Source organism: Coenobita brevimanus, chromosome 57 (genome assembly GCF_032717465.1).
Source record: "Coenobita brevimanus isolate Jiangsu-jjx chromosome 57, ASM3271746v2, whole genome shotgun sequence".
Taxonomy (NCBI): Eukaryota; Metazoa; Arthropoda; class Malacostraca; order Decapoda; family Coenobitidae; genus Coenobita; species Coenobita brevimanus.
In genome coordinates, this window is record NC_137010.1 from 15,674,308 (window position 1) to 15,688,233 (window position 13,926).

Consider the following 13,926-nt stretch of genomic DNA (forward strand, 5'->3'; position numbering starts at 1 on the left):
TCCTCCAACATGAAATAAAGCATTATTATATTAATAACAACATTATAATCAATAAATAAACAACATAAAAGGCCATCAAACTTTTATAAGGATTAAGGCTTGGGTGGTTTGAAGGGTTCCGAGGCTTGGGAGTGACTTAGTTGCCACCAGATCTCTTTAGCTGTCTCCATGATTTCTTAGTGTCCACAGCTAAAGGGGGTATCACACAGTTCATCGTATCAGGAACGGCCAAGGAAGATTTAAGTGGAACAAAACTTGTACGCTATCACACATGTTCCTCACACAGTACTGTTGCCAGGGCTCCGTCTCAGTTATAAACACGTGATTACTTTATCGACATCACAGTTTTCTCGGCATAGGAAATATTAACTCTTTATAAGGGTTTCAAAACGATTGATATTAATTCTAAAATACAGTATTAATACGGATTCAGTTTTAGGCTAAATTTCAATGCTGTAGTACGATATATTCTGCCGAGTCGCCTGGGTTTTAGTCACACTGTTTTGCCCGTTGTATCCTCGGCAGGAATCCATTCAGATGCATTCCAAATGCCCGAGGTATCATCAGCAATTTTACCTTGTTACCGTTCCGATTAACCATTGTATCCTCGGCAAACCTCGTATGAAGTGCCGTGTGAATAAGTTTCACTTAGCCTGTCTTCAAACTCGATGCGTGATAGCGGTCTTGGGATGCGTGATAGCATGTATGGTTGTGCATTTGATGTGTGCGTGATAGCAGATAACCGCGATAACTGAATGCACGATAGCAGGGGGTTGAGTGTAGGCTTGTTCACCAGGTGGATCAGTGAAAGGAGAGGAGAGCCAAAGATGTTGGTGAACACTAAAATCTCCTAAAATGCAGATTTCAGAGAAAGGAGAAATGGATAGAATGTGTTCCATCATAGTCAAAGAATTTGTGATAGTCAGTAGAATTAGAGGATAAGTAAACAGTGCAGATATATTTAGTCAGAGAATGACAGGAAAGCCGAAGCTAGACTGTAGAGAATTCAGAAGAATCGAGTTCAGGAACTCAAGAGCAAGATAAGTCATTGTGTATATATACACAACAGCCACCTTTGGCTATTAACCAACACTTTTGATCCAATTTGGACAAAACTTAGTGAAGAGATTTACTGGTCAGGCAAGAACGAAGTAACTGAAGTTTGAGAACAATCATTCAAATGTAATGGTCATAATGCTAAGTAGAAATTCTGTCAAAGTCAGATTGCAAGGTATGAGTGTTACACTCTCTCAGTGTTCCTTATTATTATTTCAGTATGATTTTACCCAGCTATTTCAAATGGAAATGCATTAGTCAGAGCCTTCATTAATCCCTTCACTACTATGATGCTCTTACACACAATAATTCACAAAAACCTTTGGAGCTTTCTTACAAAGATGTTTTAAAAATCAGTAAGACAAGCAATACAAAAATTCATAAAAGTATGAAGATGAAGGGATGGCAGTGTACCAAATACCATCAGAACAGGGTCAAGGCAATAAGACATGTAATCCCATCCTTACATTTTTTTTTTTTTTTTTACTCTGTGTAATATTATGTAGTAATATAAGTGTGCCCAAAAAGTGTTATGATAAAGGTATAACTATTAACCAACTATACAGCACACAAAAGTATGAAAAAAAAAAAAAAAAAAAAAAAAAAAAAAAGATACAGGGTCGCCATGGGGAATGCGGTGGTCGAATCAGTAGAAAGTTGGCATGCAGTCCTAATGGACCCAGGTTTGAATCCCCGCTGGGGCAGGGAACAGTTTAAGGATTTAAATGTCATTAAAGCAAACTTTACTGATTTACCAGACAACCCGCCGACATGTCATAAAAATACCCCCACTAATACTAATACACCAGTCCTGTATGACAGTCCTAGCATGTATTCAATATGGATGGTGGGTGTTTGTGCCAAAGTGGTGACATGTGGAGCTGTGTGTGGACGTAGGAGGACAACTGGGCAATGGTAACGGGCCAAGAAGCCTACGCCGAGAGTCGGACACATCAAAAAATAAATAAATAAATAAATAAATTGTTTTACTGCCCTGACCTTGTTCCAATGGTTTTTGGCAAATTGCCATCCCTGCACCTTTGTACATTTTAAGAAATGTTTTTAAAACTTGCATTACTAAGCCCTGGACAGGCATGGAACCCATATATGAAGCTTTATTCTTTTTTTTTTGTGTGTGTGTGTGTGTGTGTGTGTGTGTGTGTGTGTGTGTGTGTGTGTGTGTGTGTGTGTGTGTGTGTGTGGGGGGGATAAGGGTATACGTAGTAAGGCCTGATCCACACCACCTTCTCTTTTTAGCTGTCTATGACAAGCATGGAATATGCTGGCAGTACGGTATTCTCTCTTCCCTACCCCTAAGTACTACTATTTTCAATATCAATGTTTATGTTAGGAAAGTGGTGTGTATGTGTGAATCTGTGCTAGGACTTTCAGGTCAGAGCTTTGTACAGTAAACTCTCAATAATCTGCTGTAATTCAATCATGCCCAGTGCCGGTCAAAGCAAACTGCCAGATACTGCATAGCACCCCCCAGTGGCTCAATATTTGGCACTGAGCCGGATATTGCATTACCATTCATCTCCAACCCCTATACCAACAACTTTCCCATCAGATAAAGATGATAATTATGCATGAATTACAATAAAATATTGATACAGCACAGTAATACAGTAATAAAGTGCCAGTTGGCTATCATTTTCAAGCTGGTTGATACAACTCAATGCAGGATATAGCACAGAACTGCTGGTTACATCCCGTTTCGGCGCTCAATATTGCATAATTTTGCCGGATATTGCTTTAACAGAGCCAAGCCAGCAGTGTTGGATATTGCGACGATGGATAACTGAGAGTTTACTGTACTTATGACTGAACCCTCTGGCTTAGCATAAAATGATTGCATGAGGAGTCACCACGTATGTAGCAACACACCATACTCACATACTACCTACCAGTTAGACAGCAGCCAGCCAACTAATATGAAACCAGCATTACCTATAAAGGAAGAGCACAACTGCTTTCCTGATTCTAAATGCCTGAAGAGACTGTAAAACTCACCAATCCCACAGTATCCCTCTAAGGGCACTGGGGAAAGGAAAGTACACCTAATCTTATTATTCTGACTGACAAGAAAGATTACTAAGATAAAATTGTACCTACTTAACTCCTGCACTCAGAGGATGTATTTTTTATTTACTTCTAGCTACTGCTAGTAGCGTACATTCAATTCAGAATACTTTCTAGGTGTAAGCTCATGAATGATATAATTAACTTTTCAAGTTCAAAACTTCTCACTGAAGTTTAATAAAAACATCTAGAGACAGAAGGGAAAAAAAAAAACAGGGAAGAGGTTTATCCGACTAAAAACAAGAAAGCACAATTGTTTACTTGACCTGACTTTACCAGCCAGCCCAATGCTTTCCCTAGTTAACCATTGTGACTTCAAGGCCTTGGAGTGCTCTTCATACCATTCTCGCAAAAAAAAAAGTCATCCTCAAAGTGAAGAGAGTAATCTGACTAAGAGCAGGAATACCAGATCTCTTACTTGGATAGATTGTTTATTTGCTGGCCCAATTCTTTCCCAAGGTAACCCTCCTGCCTTCAAGACCTTGGAAAGCTCTTCATACTTGTCCTCAGTCAAAAAGTTCTCAAGCTCAATGGCCGACTCTGTTAGAAACTTTTGTCTGATTTTTTGCTGGGTTCCCTGATCCAAGTATATGTGGTTCACCCAAGCATATACTTCCTCCTCCTGAAAAAAATACAACACACTTCAATTAAATGCTAGTTCAAAGAAAATCAATAAATTAATACATACACAGTTTTGGGCGAGAGCAGAAGCATGTATGGACAAGTTTGAGAGGAGCGAGAGAGTGCTGTTTGATTGGAGACATAAATGGCAAAATTGGGAATGTACGAGTGGATGGAGTGGTTGGTCAGTGGGGTGTGCCAGCTGAAGTAGATGGGAATGGTAGTGCTTTGGTGGACATCTGTGCTTGTAAGGGGTTGGCAATAGCCAACACCTACTTTCGTCATAAGATGATCCACTGGTATACATGGAGAGTAATGAGGAGGAGGCATGGTGAACTTGTTGAACGAAAGGCAATGATAAACTACGTGTGTGTGGATGAGCGAATGAGAAGACAAGTGTTGGATGCAAGAGTGTGGAGAAGGTGGGGGAATGGAGTCTCGGACCATCACTTAGTGATGGCCAAGGTAGAGCTGCAAAGAAAATGGTTGAGGAGACGAAGGGGAGGACAGGAGGAAGCAGCTCCTGTGAGAAGAGTGGAGAAATTGCAAGACAGTGAGAAAATGACAGAGTATAAGAGCATAGTGGAAGAAAGATTGGGAAGGTATGAGCTAGATCAGATGGAAGGGGTGGAAGACGTATGTAAGATATTCACGGAAGAGATAGGCACAGTGTGTGAGGCGGTTTGTGGAGTGAGGAGGAGATGCAAGGGTGTGCAAGGGACAGCATGGTGGAATGATGAGGTGAAACGAGCTGTGGAACAAAAGAAGAAGGCATATAGTGAATGGTTAGCGAGTAGAGGTAGGGGAGATGATGAAAGAGAGAAGAGAGAGGTGTATGTGAGCAGGAGAAGGGAGGTTAAGAGACTGGTGAAGGAGAGTAAGAAGAAAGTGGATGAAGAGTTTGGGAGGAATCTGAGTGTGAAATGGAGGGAGAGTAAGAAATTGTTTTGGAAGGAGGTAAGGAAAGTAAGGCAGTGTGAAAGGGGAAATAGTAGGGGAGTGAAAGATAGGAATAATAGATTGCTGGTGGAGACGAGAGAGAAATTGAGGAGATGGAAGGAGCACTTTGAGGATTTGTTGAATGTAGAGAGTGAGAGCAGTGCGAGTATAAGTGGTTGGGGAATGGCTGGGAGAAGAGGAGATGAGAGGAGGGAGGAAGAGATCAGTAGGGCGGAAGTAGTGGAAGCAATGAAGAAGATTAAGTTGGGAAAGGCCCCAGGAATTGATGGAGTGTGTGGTGAAATGCTTAGGTATGAGGGTGACATTATTGTGGAGTGGATATGGAAGTTGTGTATATTGGCTTGGGAAGAGGGAAGGGTTCCAGAGGACTGGAAATCAGGTATAATTGTTCCTTTATACAAAGGAAAAGGGGAGAGAGAAGTATGTGGTAACCACAGGGGTATTTGCCTTCTTAGTGTGACTGGTAAAATATATGGTAGAATACTCATTGATAGGGTTAGGCATATGACAGAGGAGCTAGTTGGAGGAGAACAAGGGGGATTTAGGAAGGGAAAAGGGTGTGTAGATCAGATATTTGTTCTAAGATGTTTAGTGGAGAAGTATCTAGAGATGGGAAGGAAAGTGTATGCTGGCTTCATGGATTTGGAGAAAGCTTATGACAGAATAGATAGGCAAGGTATGTGGAAGGTATTAAGAATATATGGATTGGAGGGGAAATTGTTGAGTGCTGTGAAGAGTATGTACGAGGGAGCTAGGGCTACGGTGCGAGTGGATGGTGAGCTGAGTGAGTTCTTTCATCTCACTGTGGGACTGAAACAGGGTTGTGTGATGTCTCCATGGCTGTTTAATATATACATGGATGGGGTTGTAAAGGAGGTGCAGGGTAGGGCAGTGGATGTAGGGGTGGCTCTAATGAATGAGGGTGAGATTTGGAAGCTCCCGGTGTTGCTGTTTGCTGATGATACAGTACTGTTGAGTGAAGATGAATGGGAGTTGCAAGGTTTGGTGAATGAATTTGGGACAGTGTGTAGGAGGAGGAATCTGAAAGTTAATATAAACAAAAGTAAAGTTATGGTATTTGAGAGGAATGAAGTCACAGAGTGTGCAGTGAGGTTAGATGGTGAGGATATGGAGAATGTGAGTGCATTCAAGTACTTGTGTAGTGTGATGAGTAAGGATGGAACTTTGGGGGATGAAGTGCGTGAAAGGGTACAGCAGGGATGGAAGGTTATAGGTACAATGAAAGCAGTGATGAGAAATAGGGAGGTGAGTATGGAAGTTAAGAAGTCACTGCATGATAGTATTGTGATCCCTACCCTGACGTATGGAAGCGAGGCATGGACCTTGCAAGAGGGGAACAAGTCAAGAGTGAGAGCAGTGGAAATGAGTTACTTGAGAGGAGCATGTGGAGTGACATGGAGGGACAGGTTGACGAATGAAGAAGTGAAGGAATGCTGTGGGGTGGATGTGGTTGAGAAGGTTAGGAGAAATACACTGAGGTGGATTGGACATGTGGAGAGAATGGAGAATGAAAGAGTGACTAAGAGGGTGTATGTAGGTGAGGTGGAGGGAGGGAGAGGGAGAGGTAGACTGAGGATGAGGTGGAGGGATGGAGTTGAGAGGTATATGAGGGAGGGGGGGGATGAGTTGGGGGGAGGGTAGTCAAATGGTGGGTGACAGAGCGACTTGGAGGCGTTTTGTCTGCGGCCACCCTTTGCGGGATTAGGGTGTCGAGCTATAGATAGATAGATTGATAGAAATAATTTATATAACATCCATCCATCCATCCATCATCCAATCCTACACTGCCCCACGAGGAGCGCAGGAGCCTGGGCCCAGGCAGTTGGTCCCGACATTTAAGATGAGAGTGACCAGCCTCACTCATCCCTGAGTGGTATTACATGAGCAATAAACCCCAACCATCCCTTGGATATAAACCTTCACCGGCTCAATCCGACTGGAGCGCAATAATTACCCACTACAACCACCAGGCGCCAAAATCTGGTTATATGGTTACCACCCAGCATAGTAAATGCTTTCCTGGTGTACAGGAAACCATTTGGCTAGTCACTCAACGTAGAGTCACCCACAGGCTGAAGGAAGAGGAAAGAATGAAGGAATGAAAGACAGAAGACAGACTGTAAAGTCACCGGTAGGCAGAAGGACAAGGAAAGAATGAAGGAAAGAAAGACAGAAGAGAGAGGAAGGACTGAAGGATGGAGAGGAAAGGGCAGACACCCGAGAGCAGCACTACATCGAGTGAGTGGATGGTGAGCGCCCCCACCTACCACAAGCGCCCCCACCTACCACAAATACTAAGTAAAAAATATATATATTAATAATAATAAAAAACAAATAAAAAGCTTGAAAGTTTAAAACTACACTGAACATAACATTACCTTCCAGATCTCACTTCTCAACTGAGAATAGGGTGAGCTAAGGTCTGGAGGAGAGAGAGAGAGAGAGAGAGAGAGAGAGAGGAAAAAATAAATAAATAAAAAATGTAGGACAAATTAGGAACCTCGGCCTTAACAAATAATTTACATTCTCAATCATTCATCATTCAAGTCCATGGAATCCTAACTCCACCAGAAAGGCACATCTTTCCACATAAAATATGTGCTTAATAATGAATATCACATCACTGGGAAAAACAGCCAAACCCTTGTCAAACATTTCTCTGTACAAAATTCTTCCAACCAGCTTGATCCATTATGAGTTCTCTAGCCTGATCAACCTCCATACCTCGCTTCCTTAGGAACTCGTTTACCATATCCATCCACCTATTTCTTGACCTACCATGCCTCCTCCCACCTTCAAACTTGCTCAGATACATCCCTTTCACCACCCTATTCACATCTAATCTTTCCGTGAGCTTAAGCAATCCACTGAATATACACTGTTATCAGCTGCAGTTTCTTAGCCTATTAAAAGTGCACACTGGATGACACTCTTCTCCCCTATGATCAGTCAACTATTTTTTTACATCACATGGTTTACGTAAGAACCAGACACAAACCTGGAAAAAAAAAAAAAAAATTCTAACAACGTCTAGAGAGACAGACTGACAAATGAGGAAGTGAAGGAGTGTTGTGGTGTGAATGTGGATGTGATAGGAAGCGTTAGGAGAAACACACTGAGGTGGCTTGGCCATGTGGAGAGGATGGAGTGAGAGACTGACAAGAAGAGTGTATGTGAGTGAGGTGGAGGGGGATAGAGGGAGGGGAAGGCCAAGGATGATATGGAGGGATGGAGTAGTGAGCTATATGAGAGAGGGGGCTGTGAATTGGGAGCACGGCAGTGAAATGGCGGGGAACAGGGCAACGTAGGAGGCGATTTGTTTGTGGCCACCCCGTATGGGATTAAGGCGTCTGGCAATAGATAGATAGATAGATAAAAATATTAAAATTCTAACAATACTAAAATTTTAAAAATGCACAATGATAGATATACTCTCCTTCATCCGAAACAGGTGCTGCAAATATAGGACGGCAATTGTCATCTGCCTCAGGACTTGATCCATTAACCCCTTAACCGCGGGGCGTCACTTTCGTGATGCTTGGGAGCAAGGGATCATACCGCGGGGCGTCGCTTTTGTGATTCTGTGTTATTTTGAATTCACCCGGGCTTCCAAGTGGGGGCTTGTATCATCTATCAGTACTGCCAATGTCCAACACTAGTCAGCACTCCTAATCTCATCTGTACTCCCATCCATTGTTGACAATTTAGCCATTTCTCCCCATTCTTGACTCCCCTCCCTACCCCCCCTCCATTACCCTATCCTCTCGCCTGGCCGGCCGTGCTACGCTAAGTAAATCTTCCCTGGAATTTTTCACTGATTTCATCCATTGAAATAAGCCCTATGTCCTATTCTTATACCAAATAATATATACAAGAAAGAAATAAGGTAAGTGAGAGTGCCAAACACCTGGAATTGGCTAATTATCACCTGACAACACCTCACGTGCACTCGTTCGCTAATTTTCGCTGTTTTTTTCCCCTTGAAATATGCCCTATAATCTATTTTCGTAATAAATATACATGTAAGGAGGGAAGGGAGAAGCCTAAGTGATATTTACATTCACCTGGAACTACCTAATTTATAATGTATTGTCTACATTTCCTGCCAATCATATCAGTGCTAAACTAAGATGTTTCAAGATCTAACATTGGTAGCTCTGAATATATATCTCCCAAGTAGGCCTCTAATCTATTTTCGAAATAAATATACATGTAAGGAGGGAAGGGAGAAGCCTAAGTGATATTTACATTCACCTGGAACTACCAAATTTATAATGTATTGTCTAGATTTCCTGCCAATCATATCAGTGCTAGACTTAGCTGTTTCAAGAAGTAATATTGGTAACTCTGAATAACCCCTTAGCAGGCCTCCAGCTGGCCCTCCGTTATCAGGTTACTCTCAACTTCCAAAGCGAGAGTACGTATGTTTCTTCTTGCTGACTTCAAGGCCTTTTTTCACCCCCATGCAAATGGCCCTGTGACCTTTACCCCCTACTAAACCTCGTGTGGAAAGAGGTAAAGGGCTGACAATTGATAAAAGAGTGACTACGATCTTTCTATTGAGTAAAACAGTGCAAGTGGAATTGTAAATAATGTGTAAACAGCAAGTGAAAGTAATGAATGTAAATATACGTGAACAATGGAAAATAGTTTTATAAGTTATTTCAAGTGACAGTGCACAACACAGTGTAAATAAAATAGAAATGTAAATAACGTAAATAAAATAGAGAACGTAAATAGAAATGTAAATGAGTAGTATTATAAGAATACGAGTATATACCCTAGGAGTAATGAAAGTGAAAGTTTCACTCTAGCATGTCTGAATGCTATGAGTTATGAGAGTGAAGATGAAAGTGACATTCACTCTCAATGCCAGTATACAGGACGAGAAAGTGAATGCTACGTATTTTACTGCAAGAAATTGAATCCCTACAGTGACAATAAACTAATACTACTGAAGGAAACTTATGAATAAAGACTGTAGATATATATAAGTGTTATGTAGTAATAGAAATATAAAGTGTGAGGGGTTTTATGAATAATAAATGACAGACTACTAAGAGCGAACTAGTGCCAGTGCGACGATCAGACGCACTCGTAATTTCCATTGCTTTCACAGTGTTTTTTTTTTTTTTAGTATGGATCCCAAACTACTTGAAAATTGTAGAATAGTGTTTATAGTGTTTGTATCTGGCTGTGGTAATCATATTACGGGTTGTCGGGAAGTGTAAAGTGGAGACTTCGTTACCCTACTTCAGAGGTCTCCACAAGTCCTACGGTAACTGACGAAGTCTCAACAATCATTCCAGGAGAAAGCTGAAGGTATGTGCCATAAGCATATGTAATTTTATTATTCTAGGACTAATAACTGATTTTTGGCAAATATTTTTTGAGAGTCTGTCGGAGCCCAAATAACCCCGCGGCAAACGCAAGTCATTGGTAAACAAGCCCGCGGTGTAGGGGTTAAACTGTATGTTGTTAACCCCCATCCCCCCCCCCCAAAAAAAAAAAATCCATCATCCAACACTACACAACACAAACACAGCCATAAAAAACTACTAGTCAAACAGCATCCTACCAGAGCCACACAAAGAAATATGTCCCACAAAAAGAACACTTCTAAGAGAGACAAGTTCACTGTGAAACCGCATCCATTTCTACAACTGAATCACCATTAAAAATACAAACCATCAAAAATCTAATCACCCTTCACTGCCATCCCCCTCCCCCTCATGGGGGCACCTCTCAACAGTTTCATCTAGCCTATAACCTTATTTGGGTGGAGGTTTACTACTACAGTATGCAAAAATTTTTGTTTTCCAAGGTAAAAAGCTATGGCTGTGTGTACCTGCAGTGACTGGGAATATTAAGTAATGGAATTATCTGTGTGGCTGAAACTCACCTCAATGTGGCCTGGGAGGAGTGGAGTTAGGGGGCTGAAGTGTCTCTCTCGACATTCTACAGGTGGTCCATGGAACCAACCATTAACTGAGAGGCGCACCTTGTCTTGTGACAGCACTTCCGACACCTGGCAACACACACAAAACTTTGAATGTAGTGGTTGATAATCATCAACATAATAACCTTATTGCACATCAAAACATGGGTAAACAGTAACCAGAAATCAGAGAAGTAGGCATACCATCAACAGAGTGCCCAGCAAAATAGCCCACAATTCCATTTACACATCACTCAAACTTTCAAGTTTTTCAGCTCAAACTCACAGGTTGGATGATCCAAACAATAAAATGTTTCATAATGCATGTAGGATGCACACAATTCTGTTGACTGTGAAGTTTAAAAAGTGGTGTAACCTTTGTCCTATGCATCTCCATACATACAGGTACAGTGCAGCAGACTCTCAGTTTTCATGGCTAATGTATCCAAAAGCTTTAAATGCAAATCGCACATTAAAAACCCGTGTTATACAGTAAAACCACCTTTAGTCAGCGTGAAAGGGGCTGTGGCCGTGCCGACTTAGGCGAACTGACGACTTAAGAGAATCACCTCTCCCCCCCATTAAAAAAAAAAAAAAAAAAAAAAAAAAAAAAAAAAAAGTGTGTAAGATCACTTACCGTGTTTGCATACAGTAGAAGGGTGTAATCCACAGAAGAGGTCTTTTGGTGGAAGGTGGAGGTGTTTGGGGGGTTCAAGATTGCTTTTGTGCACAATTTTCAAATCACCACACTTAACATACCGTACTGTACATTTCATCACACTTAACATATTACAGTATAAACAATACAGGCCTTTATCACTAATTTACATTACTATTGTATTAAAATTACTATACTGACTTACTCTACTGAACTTAACATACACTTTATATACAGTACATTTATTCACTATTATCACTTAATCATTATCACTGTCAAAAATGTTCTCAGGTAAGTTTGAGGAAATACTGCCGAGTAAGCTGCAAGAAGACTCACTGCTGGTGGAGGGTTGGGGATCCCTGGGTACTGGCTTTGGCTTAAATAAGTCAGAGATTTTCTTCTGCTTCCGAACAGCATGCTGTCTCCTGATCACACCAGCTCTGATATCTCTGAGTCCATCGTAATATTTTTCAAAGCCATCACACTGTATCAGTCCCTCCAGAGGATTATCAAGGTAAAAACAGAGCTATGACTGCTTCACTGTGGGTGGCATGTCTCCTCCTTCATTACTATCACTCTCAACTATCACTCTCCACAGTGGCAGCAGCAGCTTCCTCAGACACACTGGAGGCAATTTCTGCCTCATACTGATGGTGGTAGCCCTGGTCCTGGCTGTCACATTCCAGCCACTCTATGATATTCTCCTCTGTGACGTCAGGTTCTCCACCACAATGAGCAGATTCCACAAAGTCCTCTGAGTCAAAACCAGCAAAATTAATCTCCACATCAGTTCCTTGCAGCAATTTGTTCCTAGCACTGCTGAGGGTGGAGGCTTTATGTTCATCCCAGGCTTCAGCCCAGTTGAACAGTGAACTGTGAATGTTATAGGCCTCGAAGTTTTCAAGTGATCGAGCCCCCATGGTATCCTCCTCTTGGTCTTGTTCCTGCTCAATCACTACCAGGTCCATGGGCTGCATTATGGAGCTGGTGTTGAGAAGTAGGAAAGGCACCTTGATCCTTCCCCCAAGAGCCTTTAACTCCTCTGCACTGGGATGTGCTGGGGCATTGTCAAGGAGAAGAACGGCCCTGACTGCGTCCCTGGCAATGCCCAGCTCCTCAGTCTGAAACTTTATGATGGCAGGCACGAAGTGGTTTTGAAACCACTCCAAAAACTACTCCCTGGTGAACCATGCAGTCTTGTTGCCCCTGTAGATCACCGGGAGTTTGTCCATGATGTTTTTGATGGTCCTTGGCTTCTTGGACCTGCCAGTCACCATGGGTTTCAGCCTGTGGGTCCCGTTAGCGTTGGCGCAGCACAAGACAGAGATAAGGTCTTTGGCTGCCTTCCTCCCAGGGATGTATGCCTGCCTGCCTGCCTGGTGTTAGAGATGGACTTCCAAAATATCCCTGTCTTGTCGGCACTGTACAGCTGTGAGAGGACGAGGCCAGACGAACTGAGAATTTTGTGAAGCTTCTTCCTGAAACGCTCCACAGCAGCCTCGTCGGCACTGGCACTTTCCCCTACAACTTTCCGGTCAGTAAGGCAGTGTCAGGTCCTGAACTTGAAGAGCCAACCAGAACTTGCCTTGAAATCCGGAATCTTCAGATGCTTGGGCAACCTCACAGCAGCGTGCTGGAAGTCCACACCTCTCACAAGCACACTAGAGGCATGCTCCTGTTTGTACCACTTAAACACAGCAATGTCTAAGGTCAGGTGCTTCACTGGCCAGATACTCTTTTTTGTCCTCTTGGCAGAGCCTGGGTCAAGGCTAACAGCATAGGCACAAATTTTCTCTTTGTTTTTCTTGATGTCGTAGAAGGTGCTGGGTTTGATGTCGAACTCAGCACAAAACAGATCACATGGAGGTGCCAGCATCCATTCATGCCAAAACTTTTAGGTTCTCCTGCTGGCTCAGAGTCTTCACCTTTATTCCCTTCTTCCCAGAGGCTCCCTTGGTACCGTGCAGATGACATGATGGCAGGATGCAGGATAAGTTCACTTGAATAGTGCGCAACACTTTGTCACAAACACGAGCAAGCGGGAGAGACCAGTTGGTGGTGGTGGCTGGGGCAAGACTGAGCTCCACGTCATGCACGGTGCGGCGGCTCGGTATGTTTATACCACCTAAGTCAGTATACTGCTGTCTAACAACCAATGTGCCAACTTAATTTTGTCTTCTACAAGTCTGAAAAGGATACACTGATGCCTCATGCCTCACGTGATGCCGAGTTTGAGTTGTTATAAGTCGGCATTTTGCCAACTTAGGATCAATTTTGCCGACAATTTTTTGGCCACATGGTCAATTTTCTAATATGATATTCTGAACTTATATATAATCCCAACATAAGGCAATGCTGATTAAGGGAGGGTTTACTGTATGGCTAACTGGTCTAGTGAAATCCCAAAATTTTCCCAAAGTGCCCTCTTTTGCTTTCTTGAAAATTTTTTACCTCCTCTTGATCATACCTAACATTCATTGTGGTGCACATATAACCTCAAGGAACAGCAATGGACATGAAAAAGAGTTAATTAGAGTGTACAAAGCGGTAAGTAAGTGACGATCAATGAAGTCGCTGATCGTCATTTTGG

The 13,926-nt window shown here is 42.4% G+C and overlaps 1 protein-coding gene across 1 annotated transcript in view; it reads right to left on the bottom strand.

Annotated features, from left to right (window-relative positions):
- Positions 1–13,926, bottom strand: part of LOC145402101 (prolyl 3-hydroxylase OGFOD1-like) — an 89,133-nt gene that overhangs the window by 38,296 nt on the left and 36,911 nt on the right. Inside the window, exons 5-6 of the mRNA XM_080274217.1 lie at positions 10,643–10,768; positions 3,557–3,760 (exon numbers count right to left, since the gene is read on the bottom strand). Coding sequence (XP_080130343.1) covers positions 3,557–3,760; positions 10,643–10,768 — 330 coding nt within the window. The remainder of the gene's footprint in view (positions 1–3,556; positions 3,761–10,642; positions 10,769–13,926) is intronic.